The sequence below is a fragment of the Budorcas taxicolor genome, chromosome 3 (assembly GCF_023091745.1).
Source record: "Budorcas taxicolor isolate Tak-1 chromosome 3, Takin1.1, whole genome shotgun sequence".
NCBI lineage: Eukaryota > Metazoa > Chordata > Mammalia > Artiodactyla > Bovidae > Budorcas > Budorcas taxicolor.
The window spans coordinates 34,351,700-34,370,854 of NC_068912.1; the positions used below are offsets into that span (position 1 = coordinate 34,351,700).

The following is a 19,155-nucleotide window of genomic DNA, read 5'->3' on the forward strand; positions in this document are numbered from 1 at the left end:
CAAAATTGGGGGAATTCCTTGGCTGTCCAGTGGTTAGGACTTGGCATTTTCACTGCCCAGGACCTGCCTGGGTTCAGTCCCTGGGTGGGAAACTAAGATCCCACAAGCCGCGCAGTGCAGCTGAAAAAAATAAAGAATCAGAACTTGAATAATTACCTCATTTATTACAACTGCTAAAATCTTGACTGAAAGGTGGTCCTCTTCTGTCTGGAAAGTTGACTTTTTCTTTTCATGAGGGAACAACTAAAGAGTGAGGGATGGAGATGCCTCACAGCCAGTCACACTGGACATATCAACCCTGGCAGTAGATGAAATGACAGATGTTGAAGCCAGGCTGCCCCCCCGCCCCGTCCCCCCGAGTCTACACATATTTGGTATTTTTTAAATTTTTTCAAAGCAGTTTTTGCTATGGCTGAGTTTAGCCAAGAGGACGAGCTGGTAAAGAGAACAGGTCTGGGGAAGAAGACCACTGAAAATCCTCCCCTCTGTTTTGGCCTGTGTCAAGCCCTGTCTCTGCGCCTAGGAAGTTTTGATACTCCTTTCTCCATCATCCCAAGGCTACATCTCTTCAACCCTCCCCATTCCCCTGCCAGTCCCCAAGAAGTTCCATAAATTCTGGCCAAGATGGTCTGCCATGTCTTGCGGCTCTTCCCCTAGCTCCTCTTAGGTGGCACTGCGGGAGAATAGAAAAGGTAAGTTCGATGGTTATCTTTTAGAACAGAAAATGAGAGTTCGGTGGATTGGCCAGCCTGGTGTCTCTCCCATCTGATCTCTCAACTCCTTCCCTTTCTGCAGTTGTAACTCTTGGACCCCTTATCTTGTCCCCGAAGCAATCACTGGAGGAGCTTTACTTGCCCCACCCACACTGCAGAAAAGACTCAGGACCATTCAGTGGTATGGTCAGCTTGTTTGGTCTGGCTACAGGGAGCCTACGCTGGATGCTTCCTCTCTCCAGGGCTGAGAGAGGAAAGCTAAAGCAGCTGCCACATCAGGCCCCATCATCAGGCATATAGCCTGTCGTGTGGAAAACATCAAGTGGTGAAGATACTTAGACCTGCTCTGAGGCCTTCCAGTTGACATCAGCCTGGTTACAGTCCCAGAATCACAGCGGGTGTGGAGAGAACCAACCTTTAGGACACAGATAGGACCCTGCAAGGACTTCTAGGTGCCCTACAGCACTAGCATACTTAAAGTAAGAGTCACTGACCCCAGAGTTGGAGGCTTGTATGCATATGTGTCTGCAAACACACATGGAGCGCCGCAGCTGGATAGAACTTCATCCTGCTTTTCCTTCACCTCCCACTGCTCCTTCCCTTGGCCATAGTTTGCTTTAGGTGTGGACCTCAGCAGAAAGGTCTAGCCCAGTCCTGGGAATCCTTAGAAAGCACTGAGAGATAAAGGGGGATCTGCCTGAAAGACAAGGGTGCCGGGGGGCCTCATGAATACTCAGTGAGACAGAGTTGAATCCTCTGATACCAGAGGATAGAATCACCTGAAGTAGCTACTTAAAATGCTTTCAAAAGAGGTTTTACAAAATCTAGGAAATTCTGATAGAAGCAGGTAGATTTAAAACTGGGACTTATTCCCTGCACACTGGTGAGTTAGTCAAGGCTTCTGGGTGAGTGGGTGGGTAGGGAGAAGGTCGTCTTACTGGAAAGAATCTGCCTGCTTTAAGCTGAGCTGGAGACCATCTACGTTAAGTCACCCTCCGGAGCAGTTCTGGGGCACTGTCCTCCTGCCTTTCAGTTGTGTCTTCCCTGTGTCTACACTGGTGACAGTTGTTGAGGCCGTGACCACAATGCCTGATCAGTGTTTCATTCCTGGATCCCAGGATAGCGGAGGAAAAACACCCAAGATTAAAAAATACTGACGCCTCCATGCTACTGGCAATCCACTCCAGTACTATTGCCTGGAAAATCCCATGGACAGAGGAGCCTGGTAGGCTACAGTCCATAGCGTCGCAAAGAGTCGGACACAACTGAGCGACTTCACTTTCACTTTCCATGCTACTATGGTGCCTGCCTCTCTGGGTCCACTCTAGGAAGACTGCTGACTGTTCTCAAACCAATGGAATGGAAAATATCCTCAAGTTAAACATAACTGCTTTCATGGTGCATGTGCTTGTGTGTGTGTTAATTCCAATGATGTCCTTTGAGCAGGAAAGGACAGTGATCCTACTCCAAGAGCCTGAAACAAGGAAGGAGAAACAAAGCTGTGAACAAGCCAGGGGCTGTGCTTCGCAGCTTCCCACCTCCACCCTAGGTGAGGGCCTGTGGCTCCGGGGGCAACCAGAGAGCTGGTGTGGCAGTGTGGGTCCGCTGCTGCTCCTCCCTTCCTGGCCTGTCTGCTCCACCTTTCCCTGGGAAGAGCAGGATCAGCCAGGAGAAACTTAGGTAGACTTGCAACCAGGAGCTCCAGGCTGGACCTGGGGCATAATCGGAATGACTCCAGATCTGCAATCAGCCTCATGACTTGAACACATCAGCTGGCAGCAACTTAGGACAAGCTTCACTAGAGTCATAGCTTCCATAGCACTCCTGACCTTGCATCCAGGAGGAAATGTCTGTGTTCTCTGATGGTGGCCAGCAACACAACCTCTCTGAGACTTGGATCCCCTAAGCATCATTATCCATAACTATTTATTACCTCCCTAAAAGAAGTATAAAACCCAGAGCCAGGCTGAGTAAGAGATAAGGACAGGAACATCATAAGCCGCCTGTTTACATGTGTTTACTACTTTGAACATCCCAATGCCTGTTACCATGCATTCTGTCATCTAGCGTTCACAACATCCCTGTGAGACAGGTCATGTAGTAAGTGATTTGCCTGTGGCCACACCAGTGTCAGCGGCTGGGTAAACCCAGACTGCAAGTTTCCTAGCTCCCGGATCGATGTGCTTTTCATTTCATGATACATAGGCTTTTTATGCCCACCAAAGGCAGGGGCAACGGGAGCACTAAACCAGGAGCCTCCCTGCTCCCTAAGCCTGCAGAGAGTCCTCAGAAATGCTGAGGGAGTCAGAGGTGTCCCCTGAAGGCTGAGACAGGTCAACAGAAGGCTAGGCAGGAGTACTAGAGATTCAAGGCTAACGACCATCAATGCCACTCCCAGAGTCAGCAAAGCATGCACTGTGTCCTTTTGTCAGGTGAAAAGACCTGACTGGTTTACTCAGACGACGCCCAGGGATGCTTCCAGGAGGAAGGCAGGCTCAAAGCATGGCTGGGAGGTAAGGCTTCTGACCCCTCCTCCCTCTGCAGCCCAGGAAGAGGGGGAAGGTGAGGGCTGGCTGACTCAGTCTGCAAGTGCTTGGAGATCTGGAGCTGAAAGGCCCCAGCCCTGTTCAGCTAATGATTATTATTAACTCTGAGCAGGCCTTGGCATAGCAGCCAGCTGGCTCTGGGAGAATGCCTGGATCTCCGACAGTGAGGTTTTAAAAACAAGACCCATGGTAGCCATGCCTGGTGTGGTGGGGGTCGGGGGGGAGGACAGGCTAGTGTCAGAGAGTGGGGAGGGGTAGTCTGCCCTGTGAGAGGGTGGGGCCAGGAGGTGGTACAGGCTGGCAAGATACCGTTAATGCAGCTGAAAAGCCCAGAAGGTGAGGCTGGGAGACTTCCCCACACAGAGCTCCTGCCATTCAACACCACCCCCAGTGGGGGGTGGGGGAGTGGAGTATGGAGGGGAAGGGTGGCCAAGGGAAAGATGGGGGCTTGGGTGTGGCATCTGAATCCAGAATGGTAATCTTATTACCATCTGGATTTGGATACAAAAACCATCTATATTTCTAATGTCCTCAAGGTTGAGTTTGAATGTAATCATATTTGGAATCAGGACTCAGAGAGCCTGATATGCAAATTTGTGCAAATGACACGGAAATTTAAAAAAGTCTCGAGCACCCTGGCTTTTATTTTTAAAGGCAAAAGAGGCTGGCTACTAGCAGCTTTGCTTAGTCAGACAAGGGCAAAAGGGCAGCCGTTTGTTTCTCCTTCAAGACTTCTGCTTCATTTCTGAGGAGCCCAGATAATACCGCAGATGGGGAGACACTGGATGGTGGCGGGGGGACAGAGGGTGCAGGGGGAGGAAACACAAGCAGGAGGCATATGCAGCCACCAGCTACTGAGATCCCAGCTGGAGGAAGAGTGCCCTGGCACTGAGGTCTAATGGCTGTCCAGCTGCTGCCCTGGGATGGGAGGGCAGGTGGTGATGGAAGGAGCAAGGAGCGGAGGGGAGGGAAGTCCCTCCCCAATCTGGCCAGCTGGGAAGAAGGACTCCTCCTGGTGACCTCCTCCCAATACTGCAATCAGACTGGCTAAGCAAGCGGAGACCACCTGTGCCCCCCTCTCTGCCCTGTGCCCCTGCCCACCCCCAGCCGGGGCCTACCGGTCAGAGAAGTGACAGCTGGGACCCCTTCCTCCTGCAGAATATAAATGACTTCCCCCTTCCTCTCAGGGCTGGGAATAGACATCAGCTGGCACTGCCCACGCAAACTGCCGGCTGTCAGCCCGCCTGCCCGCCCACCATCCCCCGCACCACCTGGGAGGAGGCAACACCTCAGGCAGGCTCGGGCTCTCTGGTGTTGCCTGCCTGGCTCCCCGAGCAAGCTCACCCAGCCTTCCTACCCTGCTGGAGACAGAACGAGACCCCCAGCACTGACTGTACAGGCCAGCAGAGAGGGACTCCCTGGCCAGAATGACCCGAGGTGACAATCTCCTCCATGCAGCCCCAGTAGCCATCTCTCCCAAGGTCAACCATAGTGGAGAGCTGGAAAGTGGGAAAAGGGCAATGGAAGAGACAGGAGTAACCAGCAGGGGGCCCCTTGAGATGCTCAGGGTCTGGGGCGCTTCTAGGAGATGCCATCTGACCCAGCACAGTCTGCTCTGAGGACCCTTCTGCCCCTGCCATTCTCATGCCTGTCCTGTCGAATCATACCGACCTCCCTGCTGCTGAGTCACCCAGGGAGGAGGTCTGGAATCTTCTAAAGGCCTGGGATAGACAAACTATTGCTATCTGGGAACACCTCCCCCTGCTCCTGGGACCTCAAATTCTAGGTCCTACTCCGCAGGTCTCCCAGAGTCACCACTGAGCTCTCTCTACCTGCCTCAATGCTGCTTTCCAGGCTCGGCCATTCTCAGTTTTTGCCATGATCTATGGAGGTCCCAATCCAATGAACAGAGGAGCCTGGCAGCATACAGTCCATGGGGTCACAAGAGTCAGACACAACTTAGCGACTAAACCATCACCAACCACCACAATGGAGGTCCCAACTCCTGAATGAGCCAGACCACAGTTAACCAATGTAACATCCAGCTGTCACCAACGAGGGATGAGGGCAGTCTGCGGAACTACTTTCAGTCTGGAACGAGGAGGGGTCTCTGCAGGGAAGAAAGCCCAGCCCTCATTTGCCAGCTGGCACCAAATTCAGCCACCTCTTGGGCCAAAGAGCTGGCAAGAGATGACACTGAAGGGAAACTTAGCTGATGAGGAGAGAAGGAGAACCAGGGAGACTGTTTTCTCTAGATCAGAAGCGCCCTGCCCCATTTCCTTGGCTCTTACTTTGTTCTAAAAGCTTTGGAATAGCTCCAGGAAGCTATGTGCTAAGGCAAGGACCCAAGCCCTAAGAAGGGCAAAACACGAGATGCTCAGGACTGCTCTGCCACTGAGAATGGACGTCTTGCGCTCCCAAGCCCAGATCCCAAGATTAGCTGAAGGAAGTTCTTAGCTGGGCTTAGACACCCAGCCAGGAGCCAAGGCCTGGTTAAGCCAATGCCTTTCTGCTCCTCCAAAAGGTTAAGGTGGCTTTAGTGCCCTTACTGTCTTGGTATTCTGGAGACTTTCACCTGGGCCCCTTCTCTCCACAGCCCCTGATGCTTTGTCCCCTGGTGCAGGGGCCAAATCAGCACAGGTTCTTGGAAAGCCAGGAGACTACATTGGTCCCTCTAGAGGGGTAAGGAGACAATGAATGTAAGAATTACACCCTGAGTCTGATGAGTGGTCCAGCCATGGTTCAGAGCTGGGAAGATGCTCTGTGACATCAACTTGACAGACACTGAATGCTAGGAGAGATTGTTTAGAAACAATCACCCATTACACAGATGAGGAAACTGAGTCCCTGAGACACTGGACTCACATAAGGTTGCACAACAGAGCCTATAAGGACCATACCCATAAAAAAAGTACATTGGCTCTCTCCACTACACTGATTTCTCAAAGTGACCCAAAGAGCTGCTGCCACTCATAAGTTACAAGAATCCAATTTTTCATTAGGCATGCAAGCAAGAAATGACTGCCAGCACCACCCAACACTGCCCTCCCATCAAGAGTGGAGGCTTCAGGATCAAGCTCTCCATCACCTGTCACTTGTGCCCCATCCACTTCCCCGTTCTGGCCCACTGAGTCATCTGTCAGCAATGGCAGCTTGGGTTTCTGCAGCCTCCACCCCAGCTAAGACATACAAAAACCCTACCCCTTCTGAAGTGGATCCCTGAAGGTCACTAAAGGAGCCAGTGAAGTCCAAGTCAAGTGTCCCATTTCGATTCAGAGTTTGGAGGAACTCACATTTCCATTTTCTTCCTTGGCAAGTAGGAGCTGGAGATCTGATGCATTATTACCAGGGCTGGATAGAGGGGCAGCACCAGGCACAGGTACCAGGCTGCACCTTTGATCTGAGCCTGGAACCACACAGAGTGCATGCCCAGAAGCACTGTTACTGTAGCCATCAGGTAGACCACCAGTCCACATGTCAGATGGTAGAGCTTGAGACGAGCCACCCTCGAGACCCTGGCTGCCCGGGGACACAGGAGGCAAAGTCCACACAGTGCCTGGCCGATAGTGGCCAGCAACGTCAGAGCCCCTACCCAGCTGTGCCAGGACGCCAGGTGGGGCAGCTCACTGCGGGTCCTGCTGGAGATGATGAAGCCCAAGCCCAGGGCTGCACAGAGGATGGCTAGGGTCTGCCCTGCCCAGTGGAGTCGGATCCGGGCCTTTCGGGAGCAGAAGAAGAACAGGGAGTGCTCGGGCGAGAAGAGCAGGATGGCCTCAGCCATGCAGAGGCAGAACTGTGAACACAGGAGAGGGCCAGTGAGCCTCAGGCCCGGCTCAGAGGCCTGCAAAAGGGGAGGTGCCCTCATACTTCCAAACAAGGAAGACAGAGGGTTGGGGCTAAAAAACCTCCCACCAGAACCACCTGCCTCACAGGTAGGCATTTGTGGGCAGAATTGGGAATCCTCGCTTGAGTGGAAGTGTCATCATTCAGGCTGACATTCATGCCCTACCACCCGCCCCACATCCTCAACAGCAAGGACTCTCATTTCTTGACCAATGGGAACAGCAAAATTTAAACCTTCTCCTGAACTCTGGGGGTGGGGAGCAACTGGATAATGCCCCTTCCACTTCCTCTTTTCAGGCCCAGAGTGGAGAAAATAATGGTATCTTCCATGTCCTCCCACCCCATTATACCACCTGATTACCTATAGCCCAGCCCTCCATGTTTCCTGATCTCAGTGGTTGCAAGGAAAGACAGGGCCCTGGGTATTTCCCCCCACCTCTCTGAGCCAAAGAAAGATTAAGCCTTCTAAAGGCTAGATGCTTTCTTAGGGGCATATCCAAACCAATCACCCAAACTCACCGCCAAGGCCATGAATACAGGGTGCCAGGAGAAAAGACCTAAGAATCAAAGAGAACAGACTGACGGCGGGGCACTATTGGTTCTGCCCCTGTGGCTGGCTGGAGCCCAAAGAATCTGGCTGGAGGGGAAAGGTCAGTGTAGTGTCTTCAACCCTAATCAGTAATCAGGACCTCCAGACAAAGTGGTGCAGCCAAACGGCCTTAGGCTGAGCAACCAAGAGGGCAAACATACCAGTTTGGCCTGGATTCCCCATTCAGCACTTCGCAGCTACCAGCCCAGTCCTAAAATAGACTCCTTTACTTGTTGCATCCATGAGGGGCTCTGCTGGTGAGGAACTAGCGAGTTCAGTTAGTTCGCTTCAGGCTTCTCCTCTCCTCCCAGCACCCAGAGCCCCACCCTTCCAAGACCCACCCCCAGGACCACGCCCCACCACGCCCTTACTACCCCTCGACAGTCGCCCATCCACTGAGTCCCCACTCCACGCCTCTTAGCGATCCAAGCGCAGCCCCTCAAACATCTCGGCTCCGCCCCCTTTCCTGGCTCCGCCCCTCCCCGCACACTCACTGGTTCCTGGCCGGGACAGCACAGTCAGGAAGATGGTGAAGCCCACGGCGACCAGATGCGCCAAGATCCCACTGCCTCTCCGCAGCCAGCGGGTCAGTCTCGGCTCCCTCGGCGGAGCGAGAACCAGACCTACCTCCAGAGACTGCATGGCGGCGCCCGGCAGCCGCACACTCCCAGCTGCCAGGGCAAGTCTTCCGGGTTTGTGATCGCGGAGGCGGCCGCGGCTGCGGGAGAGGCTCCTCCCCGGGACGCCGCCGGCAATGCGGCGGCTCGCCCACAGCGCCCTCTGCAGAGTCGGGGAAAGAGCCTCGGTCCTGGAGAGCCCCGAGGGCAGGAAGCTGGTGGACAGCTCCGGGCCGAGCTTGTTTCTTCAACCAACCTCATTGGTATCTTTATGTCTACACGGGCTTATGGGGCTTATGTCTCAAATAGCCTGTGAAAATTACTTTCATGACAACTGATTTCACCCAAGTCACAAATCTGGTACACAGAACGAAGAGTGTGAAACCAGTTTTGAGCAGTTTTCCAAAAATACTGGATTTCCCTGATTGCCTACTCTCTCCCACCACCCCTCCTTCCGTCTTGTTAAGGGAGTTAGAGTCCCTTCTGCCTACAAGCAAGGAGACTGAAAACGAACGGATAAAGCTAAAAACTAGTGCCCCATGCCTGGTGAATTAGGGTTTGAGGACCGAAAGAGGGACACCCAACAGTCGTGCCCCCTATCTGCACAGTAGCTGTTGTCCCCAGTGAGACAAATGGAAAATCTAGGGCACTCCCAGCCCTTGCCGCCTGCACACCATCTGCTCAGCCCTGGGGAGCCAGGTGATCCTGAGGGACTAGAACCTCCCACAAGCTGGCTGCCTCCCACACCAAGGGGAATTCTGGAAGTGGTCTTACCTTTTCCCTTTCTGCCTCCAGAAAAGGTGTGCTTCCACTTAAGGAGGCCTACCTGGGAGAGGCTGCACCCCTTCCTTAAGGGTAAACCCACAGGCCATGGGGCGAGAGACCAAAACAGGCAGTCCCACAGGAATCAGGAACATCCTGAGAGCAATTACCAACTCCACTTCAGCTCCAGTGGTTGAGAAAATGAGGCTACTAGTAGGAGGCAGGAGGAGCTGAAGAAACTGAGGCAGTAATTCAGACAGGATGCAGGCGCCAGGTTGCTGGAAGACCAGAATAGGGCCACAGGCTGATTCTCCTAGACCTTCAAGGCGAAGATCCAAGAGTAGACCCAGAGGTGTGGCTCCCCTCCCCATCAAGTTTCCTTCCCCAATAGGACAGTAGTCCCCTTGCTCACTAGGAGCCACATGCCTCCTCATCCTAATACTCCCCCAGTGACACAACCCCTAGCCATTTCCAGAGACTAAAAGTACAAAATCATATGAGCATAAGAGATTCTTTTGCAGGCAAGTGATAGGAGCTGGAGGCTGGCTGCCTATCAGGTCAGCCTCCTGGGGTGTAGCTGGGGACAGTAAGGACACTCATTTTATTACACTTCTTTCCTTCCTATGTTTCTGTTTTTATATTTTCTTAGCAGCAACAGAACAGGAAGACAGTCTTGAGGTATTTTAAAGAGGTTTCTTTTTTTTTTCTTAAAAAAAATAATATAAAGTTATAAAAAGCGGCAGCAGCCTGGGGCCCGGATCTGGAGGGGAGGAGGTGCTGGCGGCTCCATTGCAGTGGGCAGGCACTTTCTCGTTAATGGGCTTTTGACTGCAGGAAGACAAGAGGCAAGAGACAGGGTCAGGCTAGAGGGTCTACCTGTCCTTCTATCTAGCGAACTATGTGGGTCATAAAAGCTAAGGTTCCATATCCTCCTACTGGTCTGTTGAGTAAAGCTAGGCACGGGGGAGGATAAATGCCTGCCCAGCAGAGGCAGTCTGGAGATCACCCATGCAAGCGGGGGACACAAACACACTCAAACCCTGGGCAACTGTCAACTTATTGTTACTCTCATATGGGTGCCAAATGTGTTGGGATGCATCTGGTCAGTGCCTAAACCAGGAGGGCATCCCCCCTTCCCACCCAACTCATCCCTCCTGGCTAAGATCGTATGTATAGCTCACAGAATGCTACTCCAGGGCTCCCATCAAAAGAGGCAAATAAATCTGGCTGCTGGCTTTACTGGAAACCCTGGAGAGTTTGCCTGACACCTGAAAACCTGGCAGTGGATACATGTGCAAGGTGGGCAGTCATGCATATGGGGACCTTGGGTGGTGTCCCTGCCCTTTCAGGCCCTAATGCCCGGACACAAAACCAACGAACAAGACCAGCCCACCCACCCTGTGCCCAGCGTGTTAGGCCACAGCTCTGGGACCCCAGCTCAACCCCACTGCCCAAACCTTTCTTATCAGAGCTCATGGAGTCCAACTTCCTTTCCTTCAGGGAACAGAGGTGGCTCCAGTTCCTGGAGTGAGGGCCACAGCCAATTCAGAAAGTGGCCCTTTAATTAAAACAGAAGTGGGGGAAGGGGGAGAGGCAGAGGCAACATCTCCTTAGCCCAAGAGAGAGGGCTGGGGACAGGGGAAGGCCCACCAAGCCAGAGCTGGGGTCACCTCTCCCTAGAGAAGATGGCCAGGAACCCTCAACTTCCCCAGTCTTCCCCTCCCTGCACAAATGTTTTACTTAGGCACCTCTTTCTGTCAGGTTCCTGCTGGGCATGCCAACCTCATCCATCCTGACCCTTCCCTGCCCCCGCTCTTCAGGGAGCCGGGCTGGTACCTGCAGTGTAGAACACTTCTCCTCAAAGGCCAGGGCCGGACCCGGCTTCTTGCGGCGCACAGAGCAGGCCGCGTCGGCAGGGGCACCAGCCTGGCAGTGCTTGGCCTTCACTGGCCGGCAGTAAGTGGCCAGGTTTTTCCGCTTCTTGGCTACCTCCTCCTCAGAGAGGCAGTTGGTTGGCAGGGCCTTGGCCGCGTGTCCAGCCGCCCCCTGGCTGTCCAGCTGAGAGGCCTTGACTGGCGTGGGGGGCTGATGAGGGGAATCCCGACAATCCAGAGGCCCTGCCCTCTTCACTCTTGGCCCCACTGTCCCATTAAGCCCCAGGCCCAGAGCGGGTTTAGTCTTGGCTGTGAGGCCCCGGCATCCAGAGGGCTTGCCTTTTCCAGTGGGCTCCAGGATGCAAGTCCGTTTGAAAGTGGTGGGGCCAGGTGATAACTTTCGCTTTCGAGAAGGAGCCTCCACCTCAAGCCTGTCCTTGCCTTTGGACGACTTGCTGGCCTTGGAAGGTGGGAGCTTGCTGAAGGACGGGGACGGCGTGTTGGCAGGCAGTGGTGAGGTGATGGCCTGGCTCCCGCCCGTGCACTCCGCCTGACTACAGGCAGCTGCCACGCTGGGGGAGCCTGCAGGGTAGCTGGGGACAAGGCTGTCCTTGGTGGGGGGCGTAGAGGCGGGGCAGGCGGGTCTGGGGGGTGGGCCTGGAAGGCGAGGGCTGCTGCCCGTAGGGGATGGACTCAGGGGAGCAGATGGGAGGGAGCTGACAAGATGGGATGGAGGCTCAGCCGCCGGTGGGATCTTCCTGCGGCAAAAAGAGAGCCCCACTGTGATGTCAAGCAAGCCAGAGGGCATCCCCACCAATATACAACAGCCTTTCCGCCCCACGGAGAAATGGCCCAGAAACCCTGGCAGTGCTGCCATCTGCTGGGAGATGCTGGAACTGAGGAACACGAAGAAGGCCCGGGGACAGACAGAGATGGAACTAATACATAGATGCTTTAAGAATCTCACTGTAAATTTCAGGTTAGCCATCCACTATCCCTACTTACCTAAAAGGTACTGGAAGTGACAGGTAAGAGTTAAGATCCACCCCCAGACGACCCATTCATGCCCGACCTTAGCCTAGCTCTAGGCCGCCAAGATTCCCCACTTCCCCTTCATCCTACTTGGGGGGTTTCCTGGCTAATAGCCAAGCCACGTCTCTAGGTATGTGTGAAAAATTAGGGCTTCTGAAGCCCACGAGTGCCTGGGACCCAGGGAGGGAAGTTCTGGGGCCGAGAGACTCACTTCCACATGTGGGAGCTGAGGTGCCGTTCCAGCATGGAGCTCAGGGCCGAGCAGAACCGGTCCAGCCGGCGGCTAAACACGTAGCATCCTGGACTCACCAGCCGGCTCCCAAAGGTGCAGAACTGGAGGCAGAAGGAAGGTACATGGTTACCGGTGCCTGAAATACAGGGAGAGTACCTTCACACAGAATCGGACCTCCTTCCCACACTCTGGGCCAGGAGGGCTGCCCCCTCACCCCCACCCCCCTGGGTCCTTACCGCCTGCGGCCGAGGGGGCCGGTTTGCATAATGGCAGTCAGTGGGGAGGTGGAGTTCATCAGATGTCCCCTCCTCCTCACTCTCCTCGCTGGAGGCCTGGGCCCCACCCCGGGGCAGGGGGAAGGGGAACAGGCCTGGATCCCCATCACCACCACAAGGGCCTTCATCATCCAACTCACTCTCAGAGGAAGCCTGGGACCTGGAAGGGCCAAAGGGGATGTGAGGGCAACATGATGGAAGTGGGGCGGGGGCGGGGGTGGGTTGTCCCTGAACCCGCCAAACTCAAAAAGCCAGGGCAGACACCCTGTGGGCCATCAGACAAAGAGGAAGGGGGCCAGGGAGGGAGGGGACAACAGAGCTCACAGAGTTAAGAGCCGGAAAGATCAGGGGCCACAGCTCCCAAGGGATTCTCTGCCCTGCCCCTTCACTTCCCAGGCCCTGCCTCCTGAGGGGGAAAATCTGCTCCAGATTCGCCTCCTCCAGAAAATCTTCTGAGTGTAACTGCACTCAGCTCGGGTCAACCCAGTCAATTTTCTCAACCCCTTTCTTGCATCACATATTCCTGTGAGCCTGTCTGTGAGCTGAGCCTGTGTTTGGTGTCTGCCCCTCGTGTTACAGGCAGAGATGGGTGTGTGTCTCCTTCGGCAAGGCAGGCTCTCCCCCGGGTCCAGCGCAGCCTCTGCACATGAAGGGGCCAGTGAATAAATACACAGAAGAACTGCCTCACCCAGGACCCTGACCCTTCTGGCTCCCCAGTGACAACTTTTCGCCTGGTGGGAGCAGCTGGGAGAGTGTTTTTATCCTGGGTGTTGGATCGCTGTGGAGAGGCAGGGGCATTGCAGTTGCCAGAAGAGCAGTGGGGGAATCACCTGCTTCCCCACCACTGCCAGGGCTCCCCGCCCACGTCAGGGTGGAGTGAGCAGCATCTTCCAGGACACCCCCGGGCCTGTCTCCAGGGGTCCCTGACGGTTTGGGGCCAAGCATCCCCAGGTCAGATGGGTGCTGGCTCCGGGACCTACCTGGGCAGTGCACAGTAGGGGTAGGTCGGCTTGGCACGAGCAGAGAAGGCGCCACTGGGAGCAGCCGCTGCTGCCACAAGTTGGACTGAGGCGGGGGGCTCCTGGCAGGGGCGCTCTACAGCTGCCTCCTTGCGCCCTGGGCTCTTCTCCTTGGGAGACTCCCCTTTGCGGGAGTTGGCCTTCAGCTCCGCCACCAGCACGTCAAAGTCCTTGGCTCGGCCCTGGACCTCCCGGCGCTGGTGTACTGAGTGGATCTAGGACACAGCAGGGTGGAGGGTGGGGAGGGGGTGTGAGCTGAGCAAGGGAAGGGGCAGCAGTGTGCTCCGGCTTAGGCAAGCAGAGAGACTGGGGGTGGGGGATCTGGGAGCCACCCCCCTGCCTGCTGTCCCTACCTTGGGCCCACTGGGGCAGCCCCTTCTCCCCATCCCTGGTCTGGGCTTAATCCCTATCCCTTGAGTTGGACCTTGGATAAGATCGCACTTCCTCTCCCTTCCCAGGGCCCGCGTTCTCCCTCACCAGGCAGAGGGAGTAGAGCTTACCTTGCAAGTGAGAAGGCGGGTACAGATCTTTTTGGTCTCTGGATTTATTACCCCACACTGCCTGTTGAGGTCGCACTCCTTCCCTGTGGGGAAAGCAGGTCCCATGAACCCCACAGCCACTTAGAGGAGGCCCAGGGGAAGGTCTGGCATCTCCATGCCAAAAGCCTGGGAAGAGCTGGGCCTAAGGCAGGAAAGCCTCTGGCTCTCAAGTCTGCAGCTGTAGCCTTCCAGACAAACTCCTCTGGGCATCAGAAGCTCTCTGCTGGGTGTAAGAACCATCCCGTCCCCATTACCAGCCCAAGAATCCTTTGGGGGCCTCCAAGCCCCCAAAAGAGCAACATATACCAAGAAAGAGGAGTAGCCACAGGCATCTGGAATGCCAGGGAAACCAGCTATGGGAGGTTTCTGGTGCCCTGGATCTAGGTGAGAAAAAAGATAAAGGTCCATAGCCCAGTGTGAGGAACAGTACCTTCACCTACTTGGGCACAGACTCCCATAGCCTTAATCAAGACAGCTGGACTGAACAGAATCTTCCAAGAAAGCAAGCAGGTCAAGTGAGTGCCCACGTCAAGGGATGACCAGGGGTCCCTGTACCCCAGCAATCTGTGATGGCCAAGCCCCGTCTCCACTGACCCCCTCTCCATCAGACCCAAGGACAAACCTGTCCAAAGGAGTCCCCACTCTACTTTCCTGTCCCTCAAGACCATGACTACTCACGAGCCATCTTCCGGTGGGTTTTAGGGGGCAGCTTGGCCCCACCAGGCTCCTTTTCAGAAGGGCTGCCTTCAGTCCGGTGACTGGGGCCCTCGCTGGGGGCTATCTCGATGCTCTCTCTGCCAGGAAGTTCTTTAGAAGGGGATGCCATGGGATTTTTTCCAGGGGAGTCCTTGGTGAGGCCACCTGGCTGGCTGAGGAAAGCAGAGGGCGGGGCCACCCTGATTCCATGTCCATCGGGCTTCGGAAGACTGGACATCTTCTCCAGATTCACCACAGGCACGAAAAGGCTATACGTGGAGAGATGGTGTGGGCTGGGAGGTAGGGAGGCTGGGTCTGGGCCCCGGATTCTAGCCCAGGACCATCTCCTTTCCCAGAATTTGGGTGGGCTCCTGCAGGGGTGCAGAACTCAAGACAAGGGAATCCCATGTTCCCTGGAGCAAGCGGAAGGGAGCTGCAGAGAAAGCTGGCTCCCTCCCACCACGAGCAGTGCCCATCGCCCCATGGCTGCTTCCACTTGTGTCAACCCCTCCTTGGGCTGTGTGGTCAGGGCTTGCTTCAGGGAGTCTCCAGCCTTTCCTTACCAGAGGTTGTCCTTCTGGGTCTTCTCAGGAGGCTGGTGGCCACGGCTGCGAGACCCCTGGCCCTTCTCCCTGGAGGAGGTTTTGGTAGAACCTGGGGCCCTACAAGCAGGGCCCTGCCCATTCACTACATGGCATTTCTGAGAGCTGGCAGGGGCCGGAGGTGGAGGTGGGGCCCGGGTGTAGAGCTTGCTGAGGGGCCCATGTCTTCTTTCTGTCGCAGGAGGTGGAGAGAGCAATCGAGGTGAGTGCTGTTAACTGCCTCCTGCCCCATCCTCCTAACCCTGCTCACAGATTTATGATAGAGAATCTGCAGCTTCCGAATGTTAGGTTTTAGATTTGCCTCCTTCCCCTTTGAATCTGCACCTTCAAGACTGAAAATTCTAGGACTCTGCTTCCTGAACCTCTTAGCTCTTCCCAGATGCTAGAAACTTTACTCCACCAGATGCTAGAAGTTTGCTTAAACAATAATCCCAACCAACCACAATGTCTGAAGCTCCACCCCACCCCACCTTCCTATTCACAAAGCCTCCCTCCATTACCCACGTGACCTCCCAACTAGCCCTGGCCTCCGAGTTCCAAGTTCCACCTTCCCCTGTTCCCTCTATCTCCTCCCTAGGGCTCCCCTCACCGCAGTGCTTCTGGAAAGCTTGAGGCTTCACCACTTGGCTGCAATGGTTACATACAACCAAATAGAAGTCGTCATGGGCAGGGCAGTGCCCGAAGATGGACATGTCTGCAACGACAGAAGCCCTTATCACTGGGGCTGGGGATACCAGGGTTTCCTGGTAAGATCAGAGAACAGACCCACCCACCACTCAGATGACACTTCCCCTCCCAGCTGATATAACAGGCTTTATGATGGATGCTTCCAGAGTTCAATCTAACCAATCCCTAAGAATGCAGGCTTTCAGGTGCTGCTGTTGCTAAGTCGCTTCACTTGTGTCCGACTCTGCGACCCCGTAGACGGCAGCCCACCAGGCTCCCCTGTCCCTGGGATTCTCCAGGCAAGAACACTGGAGTGGGTTGCCATTTCCTTCTCCAATGCATGGAAGTGAAAAGTGAAAGTGAAGTCACTCAATCATGTCCGACTCTTACGAACCCCATGGACTGCAGCCCACTAGGCTCCTCCGTCCATGGGATTTTCCCCATGGAATGGGATGCCATTGCCTTCTCCGAGGCTTTCAGGTGAGAGCACCAAACACCAATGATTAGGATCTCCCTCAGTAAGTCACAGGAACCAGAGGAAGAGGCTGACTCAGACCTATCAAAGTGAGAATGGCCAGACTGGCTGCTTCACCGGCTGCAGCCACCTCCTGTGTGGTAGTGGAAGAAGGAAAGGTGGTCCTGTCTGCCCTGGGCCCCAGCCCTAATGTGTGCCGACTCCCACCTTCTTTAATGAGGGTCATGGCATCCAACTTCTTCGGGTTTTTGTTACTCTCCTCCAACTCAGTCCCTGAAGGAGAAACACAGCTCAGAAGGACCACTCCCATCCCAGACGCCCATCTCCAACCCGACCAGGTGCTGTGGCCAAGCAGGAGGAAGCCTCTGCCTCTTGACAAGCACCCGGTGCTCAGGACCACCCAGAGAACCACTCAGTGGATCTTTCTCAAGTGGTCATTCTTTCTTCACCTGCTACCTCTGGAATAAGCTGGCTTCATCAGGAGGATCCTTTCGTATGGCTCCTTTACTCCAAGGTGCAGTTCAGGATCCCATCGCTGACTAGTTGGGTGACTGTGGGTACTTGTCTCTTTTCTGGGCCTGCTTCCCCATGTAAATGGGGAACAGTCCTTCACTTATTTTCCTTCAGATCCCTGAGGCCCTTCTTGAGATTTCCCAGATGTGTTCTTTCTGCTTTTCTGTGGGATCTCAAACAGATACTCTCCCAGGTCCCCAACCTCAATTTTGTTTCACTTGGGTTGCCATGGCATTGTGAAAGTTACACCCAGTTGCTCAGGTCCTGCACTGACAGAATGGCCGTAGAGCAGAGAAACTGCTATCTTGGGGCCCTTCAGCATCTTCAAAGTCCCCTCGGTCAGCTCCGCAAACCCTCTTCCTCTTAAGGGGGTTTGGGCAAGGGTTGCCCTTGTACCTCAGTTTCTGGGTTGATGACAAAAACATCTTAGCTATGCAAAGCAGCTCTTTCCCCATCCCCCTACCTTACTGCTCTCCCCTCCCTCCTCTACGCCCCCTCCCTGTCCCTTGGAAAAAAAAAATCAATTCTGAGTCACCAAACCCGTCTGATTCCATTTCCGGTTCTCAATGCACCCAGACCCTGACAATGGCCCCATCCTTGCCCACCCAGCATGGGGCAGTTCTAGGGTGGCCTGAGGCTCCCACTTAGGTCTGCTTCTGACACCTACTAACAGACTTGCGCCTTTCTAGAATGAGAATACTGACATTCTTATATAATCTCCAGATGTGGGGGGGGGGGGGGGTTAGGTATGCAAGAGACAAGGGGCAGCCCCCACTCTGAAGTCCGTTAAAATGCAGTGATGGACAGAACTGAGCTGGGAGTTGGATGTCTCAGAGGAGAACAAGTGTCATCAGAGACGGCTCCATGTGGTCTCCTCCTCCACCTCTTCTCACTTGCAAACTTCTTCAGGGGCGTGATGCCTGCTGTCACCCCAAAAGCCACGAGGCCAGATGCCCCCTGGGGCCCAGGAGACAAAGATCAGGAAAGGGGCTGTCAGCCCGCTCCACCAAAAGCACTCAGGGGCCTAGAGAAGGTGGGTGTCAGGGGAGAGAGCCCGGGAGGTAAGGCAAGAGGCCCGGGAAAGGACGGGGGGTTGGAGGCATGGATGGATGGACAGAAGGAGGGAGGAAGGGAGGATGGATAGATGGATGGACCGATGAACTAATGCGGAGGAGGCGGGGGTCCAGTGGCACTGCAGTCGACAGGCAAACGCCGAAAAGGAGCAGAAGGTGTGGGGCAGAAGGCGATGGAACAAGGGGGGTTAGGAGGGGGGCACAGAAGTGGGGTGCGTGGGAAACACGTGGAGAGGACTGTTGCGGATGGGGAAAGCCCGAGGCAGGTGCAGGAGGGGCGGAAGCTGGAGGACAGCAGGCAAGAAGAAACATAAAGGAAAGCAGATGTAGGGGCAGGTATTGGGCGACGGCAGAGACAGAGGTGGGCAGGGTGGGCTGCTGGCGGAGAGCCGGCGCTAGGACCCGGAGGCGCGAAGGTGGTGGAGAAGGCGGGCACTAGGACCCGGCGGGTCCTTTGTTTGGGGGGCCGGGGAGCCGGACGGCGGCTCCCGTCGGCAGCTCCCCTCTGCAGGCGGGGGCCCGGAGGGGGGGAGGGGAGACAGGGATGGGGTCTTCAGACTCTAGGGGAGCTTCACTCACCGTCGGCTGCGGGCACATCGGCCCGCTCCACCCACGAGCTCCAGCTCTGTCCCGCGAAGTCATCGAGACTCGGCACCCGCCGCTCCAGAGCGGCCATTGCTGCCGCCGCGCGTTCACGCACCGCCATCACCGCCGCGGACGCGCGCCCGCCCCGGCGCCGCCGCCGCGCGGCCCCCTCCCCTCATCCCCGCCGCGGGCACGCCTCCCCTCTCCCTCCCACCTCTCCAGCTCTCTTGCGCAAGTGCATCACTGTTCGTCTGGCTCTCAGTGTCTCGCCCACGTAGCCTTCTGGGAAATGTAGTCAGCTAGGTGGTGCTCTTGCCTACTGAACTTGCCGCGAGAGCCCCTCCAAAATGCATGATTGCGGGGGTAGAAAGAGACCAAAGCCTCAGGACCTCCTCTACTAAGCCTTGTGAACACATTCTTTCTGCTACCAGCCCCTCTCTTAAACTCACTGCACACAGACCCCAGTTCCAAACCTCTCCGCCCAAGATGCCCCTTTAAGCCGTG

At 55.4% G+C, this 19,155-nt stretch overlaps 2 protein-coding genes across 5 annotated transcripts; both read right to left on the reverse strand.

Annotated features, from left to right (window-relative positions):
- Positions 1-437: 437 nt before the first annotated feature.
- On the reverse strand, positions 438-8,348 carry LOC128044834 (probable transmembrane reductase CYB561D1). Of its 2 annotated transcripts, XM_052637265.1 has the most exons (4): positions 8,186-8,348; positions 7,622-7,659; positions 6,553-7,052; positions 438-673 (listed from the first exon to the last, which is right to left on the reverse strand). In XM_052637265.1, exons 1-4 carry the CDS (start codon positions 8,331-8,333, stop codon positions 664-666), a joined length of 696 nt encoding a protein of 231 aa, XP_052493225.1. In that variant the 5' UTR covers positions 8,334-8,348; the 3' UTR covers positions 438-663. The 2 variants fall into 2 exon arrangements, with proteins under 2 accessions (XP_052493225.1, XP_052493226.1); XM_052637266.1 differs by lacking the exon at positions 438-673 and having other exon boundaries at positions 5,709-7,052.
- A 653-nt stretch (positions 8,349-9,001) lies between these two features.
- ATXN7L2 (ataxin 7 like 2) lies at positions 9,002-18,779 on the reverse strand. 3 transcript variants are annotated; one of them, XM_052637049.1, is made up of 12 exons: positions 18,646-18,779; positions 16,688-16,753; positions 15,929-16,033; positions 15,301-15,511; positions 14,720-15,006; positions 14,003-14,085; positions 13,464-13,717; positions 12,445-12,643; positions 12,188-12,309; positions 10,907-11,702; positions 10,528-10,592; positions 9,780-9,898 (listed from the first exon to the last, which is right to left on the reverse strand). In XM_052637049.1, the coding sequence occupies exons 1-11, from the start codon at positions 18,770-18,772 to the stop codon at positions 10,536-10,538; spliced, it is 2,307 nt and encodes a 768-aa protein (XP_052493009.1). In that variant the 5' UTR covers positions 18,773-18,779; the 3' UTR covers positions 9,780-9,898; positions 10,528-10,535. The 3 variants fall into 3 exon arrangements, with proteins under 3 accessions (XP_052493008.1, XP_052493009.1, XP_052493010.1); XM_052637048.1 differs by lacking the exons at positions 9,780-9,898; positions 10,528-10,592 and adding an exon at positions 9,002-9,348; XM_052637050.1 differs by lacking the exon at positions 10,528-10,592 and having other exon boundaries at positions 9,809-9,898.
- Positions 18,780-19,155: the final 376 nt, after the last annotated feature.